Below are 25,990 nucleotides of genomic sequence, written 5' to 3'. Positions count from 1 at the left end.
TGGCTTGTCAAGTGCTTTGAATTATGAATGGTTAAAAAAAGATCTTTAACTATTTGTTCTTTTTTCATCCTCCTATAGGACATAATGAGTAGGTTGCTGTATAGGATGAAGATATTCCTTAATTAAATATAAGATGTTCCCATCTTGTCCCAAACTTCTCCCAGAGGAGAAGGAAGAGGGGGGTGAGGTATATCGTGATATGATGTCATAGAATTCTATTCATATTGATTGGTTTGTAAAACAGTTCACAAAACAGAGCAGAAAGCTTTTATTTTAGAGCATATTTATTCCTGATCCATAACAGGTTTTCTTTAGTAAAGGATTCCAGGGAGAAGTGAGAAGTTATTTAATCTCATTGTTGGTGCAGCTACAGGCGGCTGGGCATATCTTCTGAAAATCTTTGCAGCCATTCGATTTAATGAATTCACCACAGTTACTGTATTGATCTCTATACGGGCAGTAATTGGCTGGAAAACAAACAAAAATGACAAGTTAAACAACTTTAACCAAACACTTGTATATCAACAATAATACAGAAGAGCCATGAATAACTGTACCACATATATCCTTATAAACTGTGATTTGTGATGTCAGCAGTATAATCAGTGCTTAGTGATGTCACTGCTGTCCCATTACTCATTAATACTTGTTGTATAACATGTAACTACAATTTGTTGATACTAAATCACGTTGGAGTTCAGTTCCAGGACATGTACTATAGCAGACATTTAGCAGCCTTGTGCTTTTATATGGACACTCAGGGGCAGATTTATTGATTCATTGAATTCGAATTCAAAAAGACCAACCGAAATTAAAACAAAGGGTTTTTTTTTGGCCGAATAGGTCTGTTTTCGATCAAATAGGTCCATTTTCAATCGAATTTGAATCGTACAAATCGCAGAAATAGCGCATTCGAATCGTACGATTTGAAGTTTTTCCCAAAAAAAACATTTGATTTGAACCCGTTGAAGTCCAACAATTGACTTCAAATAGGTTCTAGGAGGTCCCCCATAGGCTAAAACAGCAATTCGGTAGGTTTTAGATGGCGAATGGTCGACGTCAAATTTTTAAAGAGACAGTACATGATAAATATTTTTATAATATACAGTATTTTTGAATTTTTTTCGAATTCGAATCAGATTTGGACTATTCCCTAGTTGAAGTGCACAAAAATTAGCTCGAAATTCAATTTTTTTAATTCAAATTTTTACTTCGACCTTTGACAAATCTACCCCTCAATGTCAAGGTGACTTCTTCTAATATCCTTATCATTTACAGTAGGGGGTACATTATCCCTTGTAATACATGAGTGATACTCAGAGTTCCCTGTATAACTCAGCCTGCAGCCTTGTGCCTTTATATGGTCACAGAACAACCCCTCAGTGACTTCTAATATCCTTATCATTTACAGTAGGGGGTACATTATCCCTTATAATACATGAGTGATACTCAGAGTTCCCTGTATAACTCAGCCTGCAGCCTTGTGCCTTTATTTGTATTTACTAAATATACAACTTGTAGGATTGTCACTTACTGCAGAGGCCGTTTTCACATGATTTTGGGCAGTCTCCGCATGTCGGACCAGCTTTGTATGGGGTGTTCTCTTTGCCTTTAATATTTCCCCTAAAACAGGGAGAGAATATAATTGGTAAGACAACTGAGAGCAGCAATATATATAATGAAGTGATAACTGTATGAACACATATATATGAGTATTAATGCTGCCCGCAGTGGGCCCTGGTCACAACTGTGGTTGTAAATGGCCCCTAAAGTGTAACATTTCTGCTCTAAAGCTTTTCTGAGTTTTAGTTCTACTTTAATGCAAATTCTTTTTTTTACATGGGCCGTTATGTCACTATTATGTGTTTGCAAAACATATATTTACTATCTGCAAAGGAAACATTCTCTGCATTCCTTTCAGTTTTTATATTATTGTCGTGTATTACATTTGGTTTTTACTTAAAGTTCAGTTTTACTATGTTACTTTTCAATTGTTCGTCATTATTTATTTTTTATAGTCTTTGATTTATTTGCTTTCTTCTTTCCACCTTTCAAATAGGGGTCACTGACCCCATCTAAAAAAAAATGCTCTGTAAGGCTACAAATGTATTGTTATTGCTACTTTTTATTACTTGTCTTTCTATTCAGGCCTCTCCTATTCATATTCCAGTCTCTTATTCAAATCAGTGCATGGTTGTTAGGGTAATTTGGACCTTAGCAACCAGATTGCTGAAATGGCAAACTGGAGAGCTGCTGAATAAAAAGCTAAATAACTCAGAAACCACAAATAATAAAACATGAAAACCAATGGCAAATTGTCTCAGAATATCACTGTCTACATCATACTTAAAGGAGAATATGGCTAAAACTGCAATGTTTTATATAGTGAACTTATTGCACGAGGCTAAAGTTTGAGCTTGTCAATAGCAGCAATGATCCAGGACTTCAAACTTGTCACAGGGGGTCACCATCTTGGAAAGTGTCTGTGACACTCACATGCTCAGTGGGCTCTGATTGGCTGTTGAGAAGCTAAGCTTAGGGCTCGTCACTAATTATCCAGCACAAAATGAGCTTCCCCTGTAATATAAGCTGATGCTACAGGTTTGCTGATATATAAATTCTGATGCTAATTGCACTGGTTTCTGTGCTGCCATGTAGTAATTATGTGTATTAATTACTAATCAGCCTTATATTGTGACATTTCTATTCTATGTGTACTGTATATTGTGAGTGGCTCCCTAAGCTCAGTAAGTGACAGCAGCACAGAGCATGTGCAGTGAATCAGCAGAAAAGAAGATGGGGAGCTACTGGGGCATCTTTGGAGACACAGATCTTTACTGCTAAAGGGCTGTGGTTGCCTTGGGCTGGTACAGAAGCTCAGAACATTATGTACAACATTTCTACCTACTTTAGTTTAACTTTCCTTGTCCTTTAAGGTTTACACAACCCCTTTAAATTAAGCTATTTCCCAAAAAAAATATGATAGTTGTATACTGGTTTTCATGAGAAATATCTTCTTTCCTCTATATAAACCTGCAATGCCAAATAAGGCCCCCACAACATTTCACTACTTAAAAGAAAACCCAGCAGGCATATAATATAATGGTACCCCCAACTCAAACCTTTGAGTTAACTTTAAGCCTGATGCAAAGAGTGAGGGATTAGGAGAAGGCAAATATGTCAAAAACTATATAAAATAAAAATAAGGAAGACCAATTGAAAAGTTGCTTGGAATTAGCCACAATAAAAGACATACTAGTATAACGTACTAAACGTTAATTTAAAGGTGAAACCACCCCACCCAGCACATTTTTCATATGAGATGTACTCACGCCGGGCTGTATTGACAAACATAGAAATATCTGAATCTGGCGGCGGGACATTCTGTGACGTAACATGCGACCAGCCGGGTATTGTACCACATCAACTGAAAGAATTAAACATTACAGATCTCTTTGAATTGTACATACAGCGCCTATAGTATCAATATTTCCCAAAAGTATCTGAGCTTTCTGCAGAAATGTACTTAGTACAAGGGAATGAAATTGATTTATGTTATTTCTCTGTCTAGGGTTTTAGAAAATCTAAGGGGCTGTTCCTGCTGAACTGTGCTTAGCTCTGAGGAATGTCTTTGCTGAGGCTGTTTTACTTCAATGTATGGCTTATGACTAGTGATGGGCGAATCTCTCCTGTTTTTTTTTGCCGGAAAATTCACGAATTTCCTGCAAAATTTGCAAAACGGCGAAAAATTCGTGAAATTGGAAAGTTTTCACGAAAAAATTGTGAAAATCAGAACTTGACACTGGCATATTTTTGTGGGAGATTCGCAAATTTATTTGCCGGCGGCGAAACACGGGAATTTGCCGCAAATTTGTACCAGGCGAATTTATTCGCCCATCACTACTTATGACTATACTTTGAGCTTTGTGCAGGGAAATACCTTTGCTATAAACCCTACGGGACAGGGACCTCCATCCTTTTGTCTCCATGACACTGAGCACTTAATCTGTATTGTAATTGTACTTTATATTTATGCAAATTGTATTTTAATCATGTTTGTTCTACTCATTTATTGTTCTGCTGTAATGAGCTTTGCCCTCAAGGAGCACTATACAAATAAAAATATACCTATATACATACAACAATTTTACATTATCAAACTATGCACGTGAGACAACTTAGGGGGCTGTTCCTGCTGAATTGTGCTTAGTACAGGTATTGGTATTGGACCTATTATCCATAATGCTTGGGGTCTAGTGTTTTCTAGATCAGGGGACTCCAAACCTTCAGTCTACTAAAAAATCATTTAAACATGAATTAAAACCAATAACCTGTTATCCAGAATGCTCTGAATTACCGGACGGCCGGTTCCCAAGAACTCCATTTTATCCGAATAATCCAAATTTTTAAAAACGATTTCCTTTTTCTGTGTAATAATAAAACAGTAGCTTGTACTTGATCCCAACTAAGATATAATTAATCCTTATTGGAGGCAAAACAAGTCTATTGAGTTTATCTAGGGGCAAATTTACTTAAGGTCAAATATCGAGGGTTAATTAACCCTCGATAGTCGACTGCCGAATTGAAATCCTTCGACTTTGAATATCGAAGTCGAAGGATTTACCGCAATTCGTTCGATCGAACGAAAAATTGTTGGATCGCACGATTAAATCCTTCAAATCCATCGATCGAACGATTTTTCTTCGACCTAAAAAAGATAGCAAGGGACCTTCCCCATAGGCTAACATTGACCTCGGTAGCTTTTAGGTGGCAAACTAGGGAGTTTTTTTTTAAAGAGACAGTACATCGACTATCGAATGGTCGGATAGTCGAATGATTTTTAGTTCGAATCGTTCGATTCGAAGTCATAGTCGAAGGTCGAAGTAGCCCATTCGATGGCCGGAGTAGCCAAAACAACCATTCGAAATTCAAAGTTTTTTTCCTCTATTCCTTCACTCGAGCTAAGTAAATGGGCCCTTTTATGTTTACATGATTTTCTAGTAGACTTATGTTATGAAAATTCAAATTACAGAAACAGAAATCTGTTATCCAGAAAACCCCAGGTCCTAAACATTCTGGATAACAAGTCACATACCTGTAGTATTGTTTTGCTTCCAATAAGGATTAATTATATCTTAGTTGGGATGAATTACAAGGGACTGATTTATTATTAGAGAGAAAATGGAAAAACATACCTTTCTGTAATTCAGAGCTTTCTGGATAATGGGTTTCCGGATAATGAGTCCGATACTTGTATGGGATAATAGCTATGCTCTCTATTCTGACTAAAATTACTGACTTCAAATTACAGAAGGTTTCAATATCGCAGCCCATGATACCCACGACAGTCTAAACAGTCCATTGGCTTTCAGTGCGCTTATATGTTCATAGTCTTTATACCGCCATGTGTTCTGGGGTTATTATATATGAAACTTACACTGTATTAAACCTGCCATGTTTTCTGGGGTTATTATATATGAAACTTCACTGTATTTATCCTGCCATGTGTTCTGGGGTTATTATATATGAAACGTACACTGTATTAAACCTGCCATGTTTTCTGGGGTTATTATATATGAAACTTCACTGTATTTATCCTGCCATGTGTTCTGGGGTTATTATATATGAAACGTACACTGTATTAAACCTGCCATGTGTTCTGGGGTTATTATATATGAAACTTCACTGTATTTATCCTGCCATGAGTTTTGGGGTTATTATATATGAAACGTACACTGTATTAAACCTGACATGTGTTCTGGGGTTATTATATATGAAACGTACACTGTGTTTATCCTGCTATGTGTTCTGGGGTTATTATATATAAAATCTAAACTGTATTTATCCTGCCATGTGCATTGGGGTTATTATATATGAAATTTAAACTGTATTTATCCTGCCATGTGCATTGGGGTTATTATATATGAAATTTAAACTGTATTTATCCTGCCATGTGTTGTGTTTATCATATGGATGGGGTCAGGGCCGGATTTACCCTCCTTGCCCCCCTAGGCCCAGCTACTGTGCCGCCCCCCCCCCCCACACGCGCATTTTCTGGATGTGAATCTTTTTCCAATCAGGACATTTATGCAAAAGTGGATCAGATGGATCAACTAGCAGTTAGGCTTGTTTGAGATATATCTATATATAATACACAAAAGCCATGAATATCCTGTAAATTATATCCTTATAAACGGTGAGTAGTGATGTCATCAGTTATAAACGGTGAGTAGTGATGTCATTTCTGTCACATGAGTCACTAAAATTTGTGTATTATAATAAATAAAGTACCCCCAGTTGTAAAATATGAGGATATTAGAAGTTACCTCGGAGTTCCATGACCTGTATAAAAACATGGTCATGAAACTCCTCGGTAACTTATAATATCCTTATATTTTACAAGAGGGGGTACTTTATTCACTATATATTCACTATATATAGACACCTTTTTATACATAGATGCAGAGAGAGATGTGTCCCTTGTTTTGATAAGTTTGTCAATTGTGCTCCAGTGGGCAGCCGCAGCATCAGTTAAATATTTATTATAAAATAAAAAAGTCAAATCTTGGCAGCAGCATAATCTTTGTAGTTCCTATTTCTCAGCAGACATTATCCCTTATAATACATGAGTGATACTCAGAGTTCCCTGTATAACTCAGCCTGCAGCCTTGTGCCTTTATATGGTCACAGAACAACCCCTCAGTGACTTCTAATATCCTTATCATTTACAGTAGGGGTACATTATCCCTTATAATACATGAGTGATACTCAGAGTTCCCTGTATAACTCAGCCTGCAGCCTTGTGTCTTTATATGGTCACAGAACAACCCCTCAGTGACTTCTAATATCCTTATCATTTACAGTAGGGGGTACATTATCCCTTATAATACATGAGTGATACTCAGAGTTCCCTGTATAACTCAGCCTGCAGCCTTGTGTCTTTATATGGTCACAGAACCCCTCAGTAACTTCTAATATCCTTATCATTTACAGTAGGGGGTACATTATCCCTTATAATACATGAGTGATACTCAGAGTTCCCTGTATAACTCAGCCTGCAGCCTTGTGTCTTTATATGGTCACAGAACCCATCAGTGACTTCTAATATCCTTATCATTTACAGTAGGGGGTACATTATCCCTTATAATACATGAGTGATACTCAGAGTTCCCTGTATAACTCAGCCTGCAGCCTTGTGCCTTTATATGGTCACAGAACAACCCCTCAGTGACTTCTAATATCCTTATCATTTACAGTAGGGGGTACATTATATCTTATAATACATGAGTGATACTCAGAGTTCCCTGTATAACTCAGCCTGCAGCCTTGTGTCTTTATATGGTCACAGAACCCCTCAGTGACTTCTAATATCCTCATCATTTACAGTAGGGGGTACATTATCCCTTATAATACATGAGTGATACTCAGAGTTCCCTGAATAACTCAGCCTGCAGCCTTGTGTCTTTATATGGTCACAGAACAACCCCTCAGTGACTTCTAATATCCTTATCATTTACAGTAGGGGGTACATTATCCCTTATAATACATGAGTGATACTCAGAGTTCCCTGTATAACTCAGCCTGCAGCCTTGTGCCTTTATATGGTCACAGAACAACCCCTCAGTGACTTCTAATATCCTTATCATTTACAGTAGGGGGTACATTATCCCTTATAATACATGAGTGATACTCAGAGTTCCCTGTATAACTCAGCCTGCAGCCTTGTGCCTTTATATGGTCACAGAACAACCCCTCAGTGACTTCTAATATCCTTATCATTTACAGTAGGGGGTACATTATCCCTTATAATACATGAGTGATACACAGAGTTCCCTGTATAACTCAGCCTGCAGCCTTGTGCCTTTATATGGTCACAGAACAACCCCTCAGTGACTTCTAATATCCTTATCATTTACAGTAGGGGGTACATTATCCCTTATAATACATGAGTAATTCTCAGAGTACCCTGTTTCCAGTTTTATAATTTACAAATAGAACAAACTGTGTCTGATGTTGCACTTGGTACTGCAGCGCAGCTGTTCTTATAAGAAGCAGTTTCTGGCCGTATCTGCTGCTGCACAAGTCTGTATGTCAGATAACAGAAAACCAATATGTTCTGCTGAACCCTGCAGCTAAGATGCAGGTCAATCACATTTTGTAAACAAGGGAAAAGTGTAAGGAAGGAAACCTAATTCTGTAATAGGTTGAAATGAAAAAGGTCCCTTATGTCGCACTCTTGTAAATTTCTTCTTAATGAAATATAATAAACATTAATTAATTAAATGGAGTAAATGGATTTAAATTAATTGAGGTTTTTAATTTCATCACACAATATATATAAAATCATGTACAAAATTCATTTATCAAATTTCATATGTAGCCATTAATTTATAGCATCACATTCATATTATTACCAGTTTGTTTATAAATATTTATTTCATCTTGATTATCGTAGCAGTAACTTTAAGCATAAAAAGTTCTATAATAAAAATAGACTAATTGTGTAATAGAACTGAAATGGTTTTCATTTTGTAGGAAGCAGGAAAGGGCCATAAAAACATCTGTAACAGGTTTAGATCACTTGTGATTCTGCACCTCCAGCAAATCTGCAAGTTGACTATATTTCTCTACATGGCCGATATACAGCAGATCTGCAGGGGAAATGTTAATTGTACATAGCAGCTAAGGAACAGATCAGCTGGGACACACGCAGCACAGCAGAGGCAGCAGCAGCCCGAGCACAGAGAGGAGTGGGCGGAGCCACAGCGGGAGATAGGCTGGAGGAGCGGTCCTAAAGCCAGCCGGATCTATCAGGAGCAGCCGACTTACACAAGATGTTAAGGGGCACCTTCTTGCCGCCCCTAATATCTTGCCGCCCTAGGCCCGGGCCTAGGGGGCCTTTCCCTAAATCCGGGCCTGGGTGGGTTAGAGTTGGGTGTAGGTCCAAATGATCTGGACCCGCACATCACTAATTCTCACCTGTTGTTGGCCTAGAATTCTACTACAGAGTTTATACTAATGGGTTAACTCATAGGGACAAGCTGTCACTCACAGGTTTATATAATAATCTGTTTATTCCTCTTGCTATAGACAAAGCTCTTCCATTTGGGCAAATAACTGTAATTCAGGAGTCATGGATTGCCGTATCTGCTTGTTGAAATCGTATGAAAGCTCTGCTAATGAGAGATAAAGAGATTTGCTGCAGAAAAAGCTATAATCACGTTGCTTCAACAAGGCTGTATTGGGGAATATTAATGGAGATATGACTGTTCCACTGTAGTCACCACCATCCAGTCCGTCTGAAATGCCAAACACAAAGGTGCATTTCTGGCCTTTTTAAGTACAAGCCAAGCAAAATTCCCACCCCAAATGTAATCAAAGGCCAAAAAACTCATGCCAAGGGGCTCAGTGTTGTCAGTCTTGTGCCCTACAGGGTTGTGTTACTTCCAGTGGAATTCTGTATAACTGAGGTCTCCAACCTCATACCCAGGAGTCTCATCCAGTTGTAGAAGGTCTCGGAGAGCAAAACTCCTTGGGCTAAACAAGGGCTATGCTTGCAGTAAACTGGTGCCTTTGTGCCTCCAAGCAAGCAATTGAATACAAGCCCTGCCTTTGAGGCCGCTGAGAGCAACATCAAAGTGGGTGGCAAGAAACATCTGCCAAACCACTGCTTGGGGCTCACTGGTGTATAGTCCCCAAATAATCTCTCCAACACTTACAGTAACACATTGTCCCTAAGGTTTTAGAGGGTTTTTCCTACTAAAGTTCATGTGAAGTTAAAAATTGGTTATATATAAAAAATCTCTTCACTTAAATTAAATGACATGTTCACAGAGAGTACAATTTGTAATCGGTCTTTATTTATTTTTTTTTAATTATTAAGCCTTCTGTTCAGCAGATCTTCAGTTTAGAATTTTTTGAATTTCAGAAGCTGTCTGGTTGCCAGGATGAAATTTACCATAGCAACCAAGCAGGGGTTTGAATGAGAGACTGGAAAATGAATAGGAGAGGGTCTGAATAGAAAGATAAGCAATAAAAAGTAAAAATAACATTAAATTGTAGCCTCTCAGAGCAACAGGTTTTTGGCAGGGTCAGTGACCCCCATTGGAATGCTGAAAAAGTCAGAAGAGGAAAGCAAATGATTCAAAACAATGATCAATGTTCAAGGGCTGAATTATATTAAAATAAAGACGTCATACAAAAAAAAATCTATGTAGATCCATGAGCAGACAGTGTGGGTAGGGGCAATACAAATCCCTTGGAGGTCTATATCTGGTTTGCAGGCCTCCAGTTGGATAGTTCTGATGTAGAACATTGAAACCGAAGGGGGTAGAGTGGGTGGACCATTATCATTAGATGATTTCTGATAACTGTTTTAGATGTATTTGGTAGGTGGGAATTTTTGGATTGCAAGTTTAACTTGAGCAGACAGCTCTCCTCGTGCTTAGTGTCCCACATGGGGTGTTTCCTTAGGTTCCTTTAACAAGGGGAGCTGAATGGTACAGCTCATTAACAGCTGCATGGAGGCTTCTGCTGTAGGACATCCCGATCCTGAGTATTAGATGTGCAGCACGGGGCCAAGCCAAAGAGAGAGAGATCTATATAGTTGTATGAGAGTGGTTAAAGGGATCCTGTCATCGGAAAATATGTTTTTTTCAAAACACATCAGTTAATAGTGCTACTCCAGCAGAATTCTGCACTGAAATCCATTTCTCAAAAGAGCAAACAGATTTTTTTATATTCTATTTTGAAATCTGACATGGGGCTAGAAATTTTGTCAATTTCCCAGCTGCCCCCAGTCATGTGACTTGTGCCTGCACTTTAGGAGAGAAATGCTTTCTGGCAGGCTGCTGTTTTTCCTTCTCAATGTAACTGAATGTGTCTCAGTGAGACATGGGTTTTTACTATTGAGTGTTGTTCTTAGATCTACCAGGCAGCTGTTATCTTGTGTTAGGGAGCTGTTATCTGGTTACCTTCCCATTGTTCTTTTGTTTGGCTACTGGGGTGGAGGGGGGTGATATCACTCCAACTTGCAGTACAGCAGTAAAGAGTGATTGAAGTTTATCAGAGCACAAGTCACATGACTTGGGGCAGCTGGGAAATTGACAATATGTCTAGCCCCATGTCAGATTTCAAAATTGAATATAAAAAAATCGGTTTGCGCTTTTGAGAAATGGATTTCAGCACAGAATTCAGCACTATTAACTGATTCATTTTGAAAAAAAAAATTTTTCTCATGACAGTATCCCTTTAACACAATAAACTTGTTAATTATGTGACCAGCCACTCATGAATTGTTTTAAGAATTTGGATCACAATTGTGGAACTTTACAGTTTAAGAGCAAATACACTGACTCCTACAATCTTGAGTCCCTTCCTTCATAGTGAGCTCAAATTGTCAGCTGCCAAGTCTGCCCGGTGTTGGCAAAGAAGACGGGAAATACCAGCATGGTTGATCTGTGCTCATATTGGCATGGGTTAGGCACAGGCTTTTCATTGGCTCCTGGAGTGTATATCTAAGGACCACTAAATGTAATCAGTCTGCCACACTAGAGTTATCTGGAGCCTCACTCTAATTAGCATCTCCTCTAGAATCCTAGTATCTGTGCATGAAATATCATTAGAAATTCCCTAAAATAACAAATTAATTGTCACTGTGAAGAAGACAACTTTAGAACTCTGTTTAGTTCAAACTATTAAGCATTTTACAATCCAGTGAAAGCTTGGCACATTAAGGCACTGACTATTCCTGGTCTCCCATAATTATTCCCTTGGGGAGAGGCCATGGCTGGGGATAAAAGTCTGAGGAATGGTCATCAAGGTATCTGTACATTATCCAAAGTAAAACAGATGAGTTACAAATCCAGGGTTTAAGGGGATACTGTCATGGGAAAAAATGTTTTTTTCAAAACGCATCAGTTAGTAGTCCTGCTCCAGCAGAATTCTGCACTGAAATCGGTTTCTCATAGTTACATAGTTAAATCGGGTTGAAAAAAGACAAAGTCCATCAAGTTCAACCCCTCCAAATGAAAACCCAGCATCCATACACACACCCCTCTCTACTTTTAATTAAATTCTATATCCCCATACCTATACTAACTATAGAGTTTAGTATCACAATAGCCTTTGATATTATGTCTGTCCAAAAAATCATCCAAGTCCCTCTTATAGTCATTAACTGAATCAGCATCACAACATCACCCGGCAGTGCATTCCCCAACCTCACTGTCCTGACTGTGAAGAACCCCCTACGTTGCTTCAAATTGAATTTCTTTTCTTCTAGTCTGAGGCCTCTGGTACGGTGATCTACTTTATGGGTAAAAAGGTCCCCTGCTATTTGTCTATAATGTCCTCTAATGTACTTGTAAAGTGTAATCATGTCCCCTCGCAAGCACCTTTTTTCCAGAGAAAACAACCCCAACCTTGACAGTCTCCCCTCATAATTTAACTCTTCCCTCCCTCTAACCAGTTTAGTTGCACTTAGTCTCTGCACTCTCTCCAGCTCATTTCTATCCAGGCCCGGATTTGTGGAAAGGCCACCTAGGCCCGGGCCTAGGGTGGCAGGATTTTAGGGGGAGGCATGCTGCCCAACCAAGCCCACATTGGTTCAAAAACACTGGGGGTGTGCAGGAGATACAATCTCCATGAACATTTGCACGAATAAAGGGGAGGGGAGAGGGGCGATGAACGGCAGTGGGCCTAGGGGCATCCGCTATGTAAATCCGGCCCTGCACACTGAGCCAATGTTTTTCAAAATATCATTAATACATTAAATCCCGGATTTGGTTTGGGATTTGGGCAAATACCAGCACTTTATCACACATACAGATTCAGCCAAACTATCACCATTCTGCCAAACTGAATGCCAACCCTTAGAACATCTTGAAAACCAACCGTGACTGAATTTTTGGTCCACAGGGACCATAAAAGTTTTTAAACTTTTTTTTAAAGATCTAATTTGAATCAGGGTTAAAATTGGGTTTGGTATTACTACAGGACGATTTGGTATTTGGGTGCAGGCCCGGACTGGCAATCTGTGGGTTCTGGCAAATGCCAGAGGGGCTGCTATAAGGTGCCATAGAAAGTCACTATTTAGTGGGCTGGTGGGGGCTGTTTGGGCCTCTACGTAGGCTGATGATTGGGCCTCTGTGTACCTGAAATGCCAGGGCCTATTTTAATTCTCAGTCCGGACCTGTTTGGGTGTGTGCCTTCTAACTCATTTTACTTATGGACTGACCTGTAAAAAACAACTATTTTAACAGTCTCCATCCCGCTGTGATTGCAGCTCAGTGCTTAAATTCTGCCAGGGAAAACCAATTCTTCACCATCCATGCGATCAATGATGGGCAGCAATTTTCACCTGTGCGGTACATTAGGCATTTTTTTTTACTGTAATCTGTGACCCTGACAACTAGATAGTATTTGAAATTGAAGCAAGAAAAAGGCAGAATGGAAAGGCTAAGGCTATGGCCTGGCTGATTTCAGCCCCTACCACGAGTCTTCATTCACTTCTGGGGACCATTGTGTCGGCTCAATACCGATCCTGGTAGGGGCTGAAATCGGTCTGTGGAATTAAGTAGGCTAATTATGCCCATGTCTGGCCCTAGTCTAAAAGTCAAGGGCCACAAATAAAAGACCAATTATATATCTCCAAATAGGCCTCATTTACAAAAGGGCCTGGCAAGGGGGGAAACATTGCACTTTGCACCTTTTGCCCACAGGCGTCTGTGTACTTCAGAATGTTGCACAAGGAGCTGTGCTTCTCCTATGAATACAGCACTGCTTGTGTTGATCAGCAAACTATACGTAAGGTGTGGGATGGAGGAGGTACGTGGGGTTCCCTGGAGGCTCCTACCTTGGACATCTGACTGATACGTTAAGCACTGAAAATAGGGCTTGGAAAACCTCTGCAACCAATCGGTATCTAGGAAATATGTCTGATACTGGGTACATTAGTAATAGTTATTGCCATAAGACTGCACCTGCACCCCCATATCTGGGAAAGGGGGACAATATAAGAGACTGAGAAAAGAACTGGAGGAGGGCCCCCTGATCGCTGCCCCAGCAGGACCCAAAGCCCCACCCCAGATCCTGCCCACACCACAATAAAAAAGCCACATATTCATCCGAGCTAAAACAGTAAAAACATCCCCCCAACAAGTTATAAACATTAGTGGTCAGGGGTTTAAACAAAAAATGTTGGTCTCCAGTCTCCTCGTCTTTGGCTCGATTCGTCAGCTATGGGTCCAATCGGCGGTGGCGGCTTTTGATTCTTCGTGACGTAAGGGAGGCCTGGCAAATCCAGGAAGTGTTGAACCGCCAGGCCTGCCTTCAAGCTTCAAAAATCGCCGCGCCAGGTACAGCTGTACCCCCCTGATGGCGGCCCTGCCCACGGCCATCTGAGATTGTGTGCCACAATAAGAAGGTACGCACTGGTGGGGCGGAGGGTTGTTGCGGCTGGGAGCCCTGGGAAGGTATGCAGGCCCCTGATGCGCCAGCCTTGTTAGACCTAGAAACCCCCAGTCTAATACTGGACAAAATGTACCTGCCTGAGGTAGAGGGAGATGACCAGTAATATTGTAGGATGGGGCAATGGTGTGGGGCAATGGTATGGGGCAGAGAAAGGGTGAATCAGGGCAAGAGGGGGGAAGTATAAATTTGTAATACCAACCCCAGCCCTAGCTGGTGATTTACTAGCGAGGTGGTGAAATACAGAGTCTGTACTCTTCAGAACTCTGTACCTGTTAAGGTTGCCACCTTTTCTAAAAAATGTTACCAGGTGACAACAAAAGGGGGCAGGAGTGTGATGCAAACGGGTGGATTGATGATGAAATGAGCAGAGTGATGACACAACAGACACAGGTCAATTTATAGAGAGGAAAAGAGGGATGGGGAAAGAGAAAAGGTAAATTTGGGGTGTATCAGGAACTTCAATGGGTAGTTAAATGACAGCTGGGTGTCAATTCTGGCACCATTTCAATATGACGTTAGACTGAGTAACATAACAGGCAGGCCCTGATTGGCAATCTGTCAGTTCGGGCAAATGCCTGAGGGACGCTTTGTATTTTGTTCAAGTGGGCCGCTGCACCGAGCAAATTGGGGATGTTTGATATACATTCTGCCATGCAGGCACTATTTTATAACACTAACCCTTCTTAGCTTGTTTAGCGAATACAATAAAGGTGCAAATCATGCAGGCGTTTAGCTCACTATTATTCGTCTCAATGTGGCCTCTCAGATGTGACATGTTTTTGGGAACCTTTTGAGATTAGGAGAAAGGAGGTTCCAATTTAAAGTGCAGAAAGTGATTTTTACAGTGAGATGCGATATATATAACTCTGAGTATCACTCATGTATTATAAGGGATAATGTACCCCCTACTGTAAATGATAAGGATATTAGAAGTCACTGAGGGGTTCTGTGACCATATAAAGGCACAAGGCTGAGTTATACAGGGAACTCTGAGTATCACTGATGTATTATAAGGGATAATGTACCCCCTACTGTAAATGATAAGGATATTAGAAGTCACTGAGGGGTTGTTCTGTGACCATATAAAGGCACAAGGCTGCAGGCTGAGTTATACAGGGAACTCTGAGTATCACTCATGTATTATAAGGGATAATGTACCCCCTACTGTAAATGATAAGGATATTAGAAGTCACTGAGGGGTTCTGAGACCATATAAAGGCACAAGGCTACAGGCTGAGTTATACAGGGAACTCTGAGTATCACTCATGTATTATAAGGGATAATGTACCCCCTACTGTAAATGATAAGGATATTAGAAGTCACTGAGGGGTTCTGTGACCATATAAAGGCACAAGGCTACAGGCTGAGTTATACAGGGAACTCTGAGTATCACTCATGTATTATAAGGGATAATGTACCCCCTACTGTAAATGATAAGGATATTAGAAGTCACTGAGGGGTTGTTCTGTGACCATATAAAGGCACAAGGCTGCAGGCTGAGTTATACAGGGAACTCTGAGTATCACTCATGTATTATAAGGGATAATGTACCCCCTACTGTAAATGATAAGGATATTACAAGTCACTGAGGGGTTGTTCTGTGACCATATAAAGACACAAGGCTGCAGGCTGAGTTATAGAGGGAACTCTGAGTACCAAAAGACATAGGAGGCACACACTTATTATTATTAAATTGCTACAGTAATTATACACCATCAGAATTCAGAACAAAAAAAATCACTGTTGCTAAATCGACAAAATCCAACAAATCGCTGTTTCAGTATCAATAAAAGTGTTGGTTGAATGCAGTTCTTGCCAGATAGGTATGAAAATGGCAGATCCACAAACCAAAGCCTGGACTAATCGCACAGTCGCACCACTAGGCATAAGGCTTCCCATGCGAGAGAAATAGGGTCCACAAGGCAGAGGGGCAATAAGTTCCACCCCAATCACATGGCAAGTCAAACAGTCTTTACTGATCAGAGATCAAAGACAGGAGCAAATACAAATATAAACACTGTAGGTACCTGGGTATAATGTCCAACGACAGCTTTTGGGGTCTTGGCTCCTTTACCGTATTCAAAATCCTTATATTCATTAAACCATGCTGTAATTGCCTCCCTCCAAGAGGCGGGATAGGACGACATGAAAAGGTTTTCCCCACATGTGAAGTCTGAAATTGATAGGAATAATATTGCTCAGTATTTACCAAGCCTGTATATTGTAATGACTGTGGTTTGGAATATATATTGCACTTGTTGCATGTTGTGCTTTTATTCTTTATATAAAGTTAAATTGTTTTACCGCAAACTGTGTGTTTTATTTTCCTCGTGGAATTCCCCCTGAAGGTTTGCTCCACTAGGTGGAGGCGCTGCGCTGCAAATCCCAGTTCCCAGTATCTTTCATGCAAAGGGAATTCAGGGCCCTGGATTGCAATGGGTTAATTGCTATTTCAAAGGGTGTGATCTGATTCACAAGCAGTGTGGTAAGGAAAGGGTTACACATGCATGGTGCTGTCTTTTTGAAAAGAGTAAGAAGGGGTGACGCAGATGCTATTCTAAAAAGAGTAGGATGGAGTCAGTTCCATCAGTAAATGTTTTCCTGTGTGCAGTGCCTGCAAAAGAATCTAAGCAATAATTACATTTCTGTACCTTCAATATTTCAGTATGGAAAAGCAGGACAATTCATGCCAGGCACAACCCCACCCCATTTCCCATAAAGCCCTGCCCATTTTGAGGCCTGTTATTCTGGACTGTTCCACCACAAGAAGGACTGTATTTATTTATATATATTTCTGATGACTTGATACTTACTGGTAATCTTGCGGAGATCTGGGCTACTATGATTGAGGCTGCAAGTTTTTGCCCAGTCCTTTGCTGTTTTTGCAACTTCATCATTCCACACCTACAAAAAAATAAAACCCATCTATTGACATCTCAGGGCAGTCTAATGGAAGATTCTGGCTTTGGTGGATGCCAGGTCTAGGGAAAAAAATCCTTAGGGGCCGATTCACTAAGCTCGAGTGAAGGATTCGAATGAAAAATACTTCGAATTTCGAAGTATTTTTTGGGTACTTCGACCTTCGACTACGACCTTCGACTTCGATTCGAACGTTTCGAACGAAAAATCGTTCGACTATTCGACCATTCGATAGTCGAAGTACTTTCCCTTTAAAAAAAACTTCGACCCCCTACTTCGGCAGATAAAACCTACCGAAGTCAATGTTAGCCTATGGGGAAGGTCCCCATAGGTTTGCTAACCTTTTTTTGATCGAAGGATTTTCCTTCGATCGTTGGATTAAAATCCTTCGAATCGTTCGATTCGAAGGATTTAATCGTTCGATCGAACGAAAAATCCTTCGATCGATCGAAGGAACGTTTAGCGCTAAATCCTTCGACTTCGATATTCGAAGTCGAAGGATTTCAATTCGAGGGTCGAATTTCGAAGTATTTTTTACTTCGAAATTCGACCCTTAGTGAATCTGCCCCTTAATGTACAGAGTACAATGGGGTAAATTTATCAAAGAGTGAAGTTCCGCCACTAGAGTGAAATTCCGCCACTCTCCATTCATTTCTATGGGATTTTAAAAGGCGTATTTATCAATGGGTGAAAGTGAAAGTTCACCCTTTGATAAATACGCCTATAAAAATCCCATAGAAATGAATGGAGAGTGGCGGAATTTCATTCTAGTGGCGGAACTTTACTATTAACTTCACTCTTTGATAAATATACCCCAATGACTTTTGTAATGAGTGTTCCATCAGTTGTATTGTCACTACTGCCATTGTATAGTATACTGTAGTATCCCATTGCTGCTGTCATTGGTGGAATGTCTTTGGGCCATCCCACAAACAGGAATCCTGGAATTTCTTCTAGAATTAGATACTATATGACCATCAGTGCTTTCAGGGCACATAATGGTTGGTATTAAACCACATACAGTAGCATGTATTTTGGGTAATTGTACCAGAGAAGGCAGTGCTGTACCGATGAGGGCCATTAAGAGATTCTGCCATGGGTTATTTTTCAAAGTGCATCAGTTAATAGTGCTGGTCCAGCAGAATTCTTCACTGAAATAAGTTTTTCAAATGTGTAAACAGATTTTATATTTTTTATAATTTATTTTGAAATCTGACATTGGGCTAGGCATGTTGTTAGTTTCCCAGGTGCCCTCAAATCACAAAGTGCTGGCTCTTTCTGAAAGCACAGGATCAGTGACTTGAGATGTCTACCTACACATCAATATCACAACGAAAAAATACGCTTGCTGCTTAAATGGGGTCCTTGTATGGGTCCTCTCCAAGTGCCTCCTGACAGATATTTGGTCTAAAATTGACCCAGTATATCTATCAGCAGGAAAATCCAGTCAAACAAGGAACACATTGTTATGTTGATGAGGTCCTCTTCTCAATAGGCATGCATTGGCCGCACTGTATGATCCAGTTTTTGGACCTAGGGCCAATGATTGGGTTGTCCAGATTTAACTCTCCACATAAGTGGTCGAGTTGGGGTCAAAAGTCATCAAGCAAATTAATTTGACTGGGTATGCCAAGCTTGAGAGTTGCACTCATGTGATAAACATCTAGGAAACTGCACCCTCAGAGCCAGCCAATAAGTACCAGCAACAGCTTATTATTTACATGCTCCTCTGACTTTAACTCTATTCTTTTTAAGCTCTTACCATTTTCAACATGTTCATCGCTGTCGGAGTTGCATTAATTCTGAAGTTGTTGTGTATGTCAGTAATCATCGCTTGATTGGTTTTATTGTCAACTGAGAGTGTAGAAAATGGAACTCCAATCTAGAAAAGTTATAGTTTCATTGGACAGCAATCAAACATCAACATTGCCAGAGTCAACTACAGCCATTTGGACTAAGATCTATTATATTCATGTCATCATATTAAGAGTAGAAGAATGCAAAAGAATCTTTTGAAGTTTCCATATGGTACAGGCATCTTGAGACTATCTTGCACGTCCTGCCCTCTTGTCTTATCCTAAGACTAAACCAAAACATAATTTACAGTGGCCAAACCCAGGAATACATTCTTCAACTATAAATTAGAAAATTCCACATAGCGAAGTCTACTCTGGTGATGGATGCTCTCCACCTGGTAATTTATACCTTCACACAGAATGATTCGAGTGATTGTAGTTTTATTTTCACCGAAAACTCGATCTCGCAGAATCAAGATACCATTCGAGTTTATTTGAGGTATAAAAAATTCTAACACTTGTTTGATAACCCCCATAGACCTGGCACCTGTCTGTACTGGAGGGTTTAGATTGAGGATAGTAATAGGTGGTCCAACTAGCTCAAACCATAATCTCTGGGTTTTTGTTGTTACAAGCTCTCGATGAGGTCTGTAGATTGGGGAGTAAAACTTTTTTTTTAGGGTTTGTTGGTTTAATTGTTATTTTGGAAGCAACGACAACTCACTTTAACCATCAATTACACTTTCTTCTCCACCTGAAAATCTGTAGAAGCAAAATGTATATCTTTCTATGGCCTTTAGCCACCAAACATGTATGTGTGCATTTCCCCGGTTATGTTTGATTTCCTAAATACCAAAACCTCTTGATCATTTTGACCAAGTTCTGCTTTTCTTATAAACCATATTCCTCACCCCTTGTGGCCATTTCCTCCATCAACTTCGCTTCTTAGTATGAAAGGCTATTGAGTCCTCATTTACCTTTTACCTTTTTCTTTACCTATTGCACTTTTTTTTTATTTTATATAATCACCAAACAAGGATGCAACAAATCCATGATTTTTTTTCAGATATGAATATGCAAAATTAGCTTATTCAGTTCTGCATTTGACCTAATTTTTGGTGGAGGATACAGGTATTTGACCAAAACATTATAGATCTGATACATCCCACCTTAAAACACACAAATAAAAATATATTTCAGTATGCCTGTTGATTTGTGATCCAACTAATTTGCGGTACAGACTACATAGTGTTAGGAGACCATTATGACCATTATATGCGGTATCTGGCCCATCAGTAAACTAACCTTAAATCAACATACTGGGAAGGGTTTGTAAGTGAACAGCTCCCGTTGACTTTTTTAATAAAGTCTGCAATAACTGTGACATTTTGTCAGTACAACTGTACTAAGGCAATACTGTACCACTTTATAATAATCCATGAAAAAGATATTACTGGGGTAATTTATTAAAGTCCAAATGCCAAAAACTCAATGTGAGGGTTTTTTTACTATAAAATCTGAGTTTTAGTGGAAAAAAAGCTCAAATTTTCTGAGATCATTTATTTCCAGAGGATGGAAAAAGTCTGAATCTGAAAATCTGAAAAAGTACGAAAAAAATCTGAAAAAATCGTACAATTACAATTTTTGCTAAATTTTTTCATGTTTGTCCCAATACGATAAAGTCATGATTTTTTAATAATAAATACAGACCAATCGTGGATTCTAGTTTGGTTTGACTTTTTTCATTAAAATTTCAGATAAATTCGAACTTCGATAAATAAAGCCCTTCAAGTTGATGCTCAGTAACCACCATATGTTGCATAGTTTGCCCAGGTACACTAACCCATAGTAACCAATACGATTTTTTTTTTTAAACAGGTGACCAATAAATGCTCCCTGCTTATTGGTAATTAAGCCTCTAGTAAACTTTGCATATAATTAACATAATATAAAATATATATAAATAGTATTCATTACATACCGCCAGAGTTGAATACTGACAGAAGGACGTGACACAGAGGACCAGAAGCAGCATCATTATCCCTGAAACAACATTTTTACAGTTTACAACAATGTCATTATTGTTCAGGCTGAAGAAGAGGTGGCTTAGAAACTTCTGTCTGTAATTACTAAAAGACGTTTTGCTCTGGGAAATTATTTTTGTATTAGAGGTTTGTCACTTTTGAAATTGAGTTAATAAGGATGGTTTTATTTTATTATTACACCTCTCAGGTTCATGAACTGTGTTAGTTCACTGAGAAGTGGACGTGTCCAACAGGTCCTTCTCAGTAACAAAGTAGGGTGTTGGTAGCAAGTCCGTACTCTGGTCATGATCAGGTTTAGCAAATTCACAGTTCATAACTAAGAGAATATATATATATTCAAATCTATCACAAATCTATTTTTCTCTAGAGCAACATTTTGCTCTCCATCTCCTTGGATGTTGCTCACGGTGGCCTCGAAGCAGTTGCTCATTTTTGATTTCCAGGCTTGGGGCAAGTTTTTGTTGCATAAAAACCAGGTCTACTGCCAAAAAGAGTCTCCTGTAGGCTGCCATTCCATATAGGGATTACAAAATAGTCAACCACAGCCTTTATTTGGCACCCCAGGAACCCTTTTCATGCCTGTGTTGCTCCCCAACTCTTTTTACATTTGAATGTGATGGGTATAAAAGGTTGGGGACCCCTGCTCTAGAGTAACCAGATAACCAGGCAGAGGTCATCATGAGATTATAATAATATATAATAAGATCTTTCTTTCTTTCTTTCTTTCTTTCTTTCTTTCTTTCTTTCTTTCTTTCTTTCTTTCTTTCTTTCTTTCTTTCTTTCTTTCTTTCTTTCTTTCTTTCTTTCTTTCTTTCTTTCTTCTTGTGATGTGGAAGCTCTATCAAGAAACTGCCTATGAGTGTCATATATTTAGGGGCTATCCATGTTTACTTACTCTGTCCAGCCAAATTTTCTCCACTCGCTCCATCCTGGTCCAGTCCTTGGGGCAAATTCACTAAGATTCGTAGTTGCGCCAGGCGTAACTTCGCCGCACTTCGCCGCACTTCGCCACACTTCACCAGGCGTAGTTTCGACAGCGCTTCGCAAATTCACTAAAATCCGAAGTTGCGCTCAGGGGTAGCGTAAGGTTGCGAAGTTGCGCTAGAGTTGATTCGCTATGTAAAGCGAAGTAACGCTAGCGAAGGCTAATTTGCATACGGCGCCAAATTCAAATTTCAATGGAGGAATACGTATCAGCACTAAAAATGCCTAGAAAACCTTCAAATCAGCAAATAAAAATTCTATTTTGCCCTACACATGTAGGGGGGAAGGAGGGGAGCCCCCCAAAAAAATTCGATCTTTTTCAGCCTATCACCCATAATGTAGAAAACACGCCAGCGTTTTTTGGGAAAAATCCCTATCTACTCGGAAACAATCCCTATCTATTGCGCTTCGCCAGGTCTGAGGTGGCGAAGGAAGTCTGGCGTAAAAGGTAGCGTTCAGTACACTGCGCGCGTTAGTGAATTTGCGTAGTTACGTCGCTAGCGAAACTTCGCCAGGCGTAAGGGTGCGAAGTAACACTAGCGAAACTACGCCAGCGTTCGTTAGTGAATTTGCGCAGTAACGAAAATGACAAACGCTATCGAAGTAACGCTATCGTTCGGCGCTTCGCGCTTAGTGAATTTGCCCCCTTGTCTCTTCCTACTCTATCCTATTACAGGTTCTTCCCTCGCTCTATCTTGGTCCAGTCCTGGTCTCTACGCACACTCAGTCCTTTCACCAGTTTTTCACACGCTCCGTCCTACTCCTGCCAGTCTCTGACTCTTTGTCCACATTGTCCCTATCCTGTTCCTGACTAGCGATGAGCGAATTTTCCCCGTTTTGGCAAAAAAATTGCGAAACAGTGTGAAACAGCGAAAAAATTGCAAAATGCATTAAAGACTTTGGATGACTTTTTTGTTGCGCAGACTTTTTTGAGTCTATGGGCAACTTTTTTTCTCACTCCAATTGAATTAAAGTCAATGGGCGTTTTTTTTATCATTTTTTTTCCTCACCCCTAATGTTTGTGTTTTATCTCTGCAAATTGTTTTTCTCTCTGCAAATTGTTTTTTTGTGAAAAAATTAGAAATCTCGCCGTGAATCCATGTGTGGCAAATAAATTCACTCATCACCTGACCTTTAGCCTCTCCTTTTTCATTACCTATTGGGCGTTAACAGCACCTTGTCTGACTTGCTTGTTCATCTATATGGATTCATGTACATATGATAGGTGCTGCCATTAGTGATGGGCGAATTTTTGCCCGTTTTTGGCGCCGGCGCCCATTTTTTGACGCCAGCGTCCGTTTTTCGAAAAAAAAAATTTGACGCCGGCGAATTTTTACCGCGAATTTTCGCAGGCGTTTCGCAAATTTATTCGCTCGGCGCGAATCGCGCAAATTCGCCGCGAATTCGCGCCTGGCGAATAAATTCGCCCATCACTAGCTGCCATATTACTTGTGCCCGAAGTAATGCACTTGTACCCAAAATAATGCACTTGTACCCGAAGTAATGCACTTGTTCTTGAAGTAATGCACTTGTACCTGAAGTTATGCACTTGCACCTGAAGTAATGCACTTGTACCTGAAGTAAAGCACTTGTACCTGAAGTAATGCACTTGTACCTGAAGTAATGCACTTGTACCTGAAGTAATGCACTTGTACCTAAAGTAATGCACTTGTACCTGAAGTAATGCACTTGTGCCCGAAGTAATGCACTTGAACTTGAAGTAATGCACTTGTACCTGAAGTAATGCACTTGTGCCCAAAGTAATGCACTTGTACTTGAAGTAATGCACTTGTACTTGGAGTAATGCACTTGTACCTGAAGTAATGCACTTTTACCTGAAGTAATGCACTTGTACCTGAAGTAATGCACTTGTACCTAAAGTAATGCACTTGTACCTGAAGTAATGCACTTGTGCCCGAAGTAATGCACTTGTACCTGAAGTAATGCACTTGTACCTGAAGTAATGCAATTGTATTTGAAGTAATGCACTTGTACCTGAAGTAATGCACTTGTACCTAAAGTAATGCACTTGTACCTGAAGTAATGCACTTGTGCCCGAAGTAATGCACTTGTACCTGAAGTAATGCACTTGTACCTGAAGTAATGCAATTGTACTTGAAGTAATGCACTTGTACCTGAAGTAATGCACTTGTACCTAAAGTAATGCACTTGTGCCCGAAGTAATACACTTGTACTTGAAGTAATGCACTTCTACTTGAAATAATGCACTTGTACCTGAAGTAATGCACTTTTACCTGAAGTAATGCACTTGTACCTGAAGTAATGCACTTGTACCTGAAGTAATGCACTTGTACCTGAAGTAATGCACTTTTACCTGAAGTAATGCACTTTTACCTGAAGTAATGCACTTGTACCTGAAGTAATGCACTTGTACCTGAAGTAATGCATTTGTACCTGAAGTAATGCACTTGTACCTGAAGTTATGCACTTTTACCTGAAGTAATGCACTTGTGCCCAAAGTAATGCAATTGTACTTGGAGTAATGCACTTGTACCTGAAGTAATGCACTTGTACTTGAAGTAATGCACTTGTACCTAAAGTAATGCACTTGTACCTAAAGTAATGCAGTTGTACCTGAAGTAATGCACTTGTACTTGAAGTAATGCACATGTACCTGAAGTAATGGACTTGTGCCCGAAGTAATGCACTTGTACTTAAAGTAATGCACTTGTGCCCGAAGTAATGCACTTGTACTTGAAGTAATGCACTTGTACTTGAAGTAATGCACTTGTACCTGAAGTAATGCACTTGTACCTGAAGTAATGCACTTGTACTTGAAGTAATGCACTTGTACCTGAAGTAATGCACTTGTACCTGAAGAAATGCACTTGTACCTAAAGTAATGCACTTGTACTTGAAGTAATGCACTTGTGCCCGAAGTAATGCACTTGTACCTGAAGTAATGCACTTGTACCTGAAGTAATGCACTTGTACCTGAAGTATTGCACTTGTACCTGAAGTATTGCACTTGTACCTAAAGTAATGCACTTGTACCTGAAGTAATGCACTTGTACCTGAAGTAATGCATTTGTACCTGGAGTAATGCACTTGTACCTGAAGTAATGCACTTGTACCTGAAGTAATGCACTTGTACTTGAAGTAATGCACTTGTACCTGAAGTAATGCACTTGTACCTGAAGTAATGCACTTGTACTTGAAGTAATGCACTTGTACCTGAAGTAATGCACTTGTACCTGAAGAAATGCACTTGTACCTAAAGTAATGCACTTGTACTTGAAGTAATGCACTTGTGCCCGAAGTAATGCACTTGTACCTGAAGTAATGCACTTGTACCTGAAGTATTGCACTTGTACCTGAAGTAATGCACTTGTACCTGAAGTAATGCACTTGTACCTGAAGTATTGCACTTGTACCTGAAGTATTGCACTTGTACCTGAAGTAATGCACTTGTACCTGAAGTAATGCACTTGTACTTGAAGTAATGCACTTGTGCCCGAAGTAATGCACTTGTACCTGAAGTAATGCACTTGTACCTGAAGTAATGCACTTGTACCTGAAGTATTGCACTTGTACCTGAAGTAATGCACTTGTACCTAAAGTAATGCACTTGTACTTGAAGTAATGCACTTGTGCCCGAAGTAATGCACTTGTACTTGAAGTAATGCACTTGTGCCCGAAGTAATGCACTTGTACCTGAAGTAATGCACTTGTACCTGAAGTAATGCACTTGTACCTGAAGTATTGCACTTGTACCTGAAGTAATGCACTTGTACCTAAAGTAATGCACTTGTA

General features: G+C 39.7%; 1 protein-coding gene across 1 annotated transcript; it reads right to left on the bottom strand.

Annotated features, from left to right (window-relative positions):
• Window positions 1–340: 340 nt before the first annotated feature.
• crisp1.1.L (cysteine-rich secretory protein 1 gene 1 L homeolog) lies at window positions 341–22,160 on the bottom strand. The gene is made up of 7 exons (XM_018262372.2): window positions 22,128–22,160; window positions 19,154–19,273; window positions 17,286–17,376; window positions 16,500–16,645; window positions 3,333–3,427; window positions 1,535–1,623; window positions 341–467 (listed from the first exon to the last, which is right to left on the bottom strand). The coding sequence occupies exons 1-7, from the start codon at window positions 22,158–22,160 to the stop codon at window positions 343–345; spliced, it is 699 nt and encodes a 232-aa protein (XP_018117861.1). The 3' UTR covers window positions 341–342.
• Between the last annotated feature and the right edge of the window lie 3,830 nt (window positions 22,161–25,990).

The sequence above is a fragment of the Xenopus laevis genome, chromosome 5L (assembly GCF_017654675.1).
Source record: "Xenopus laevis strain J_2021 chromosome 5L, Xenopus_laevis_v10.1, whole genome shotgun sequence".
In the NCBI taxonomy this organism is placed as follows: Eukaryota; Metazoa; Chordata; class Amphibia; order Anura; family Pipidae; genus Xenopus; species Xenopus laevis.
The sequence above is the reverse complement of the archived record's forward strand: the minus strand, read 5'-3'. Positions and strand labels throughout refer to the sequence as shown.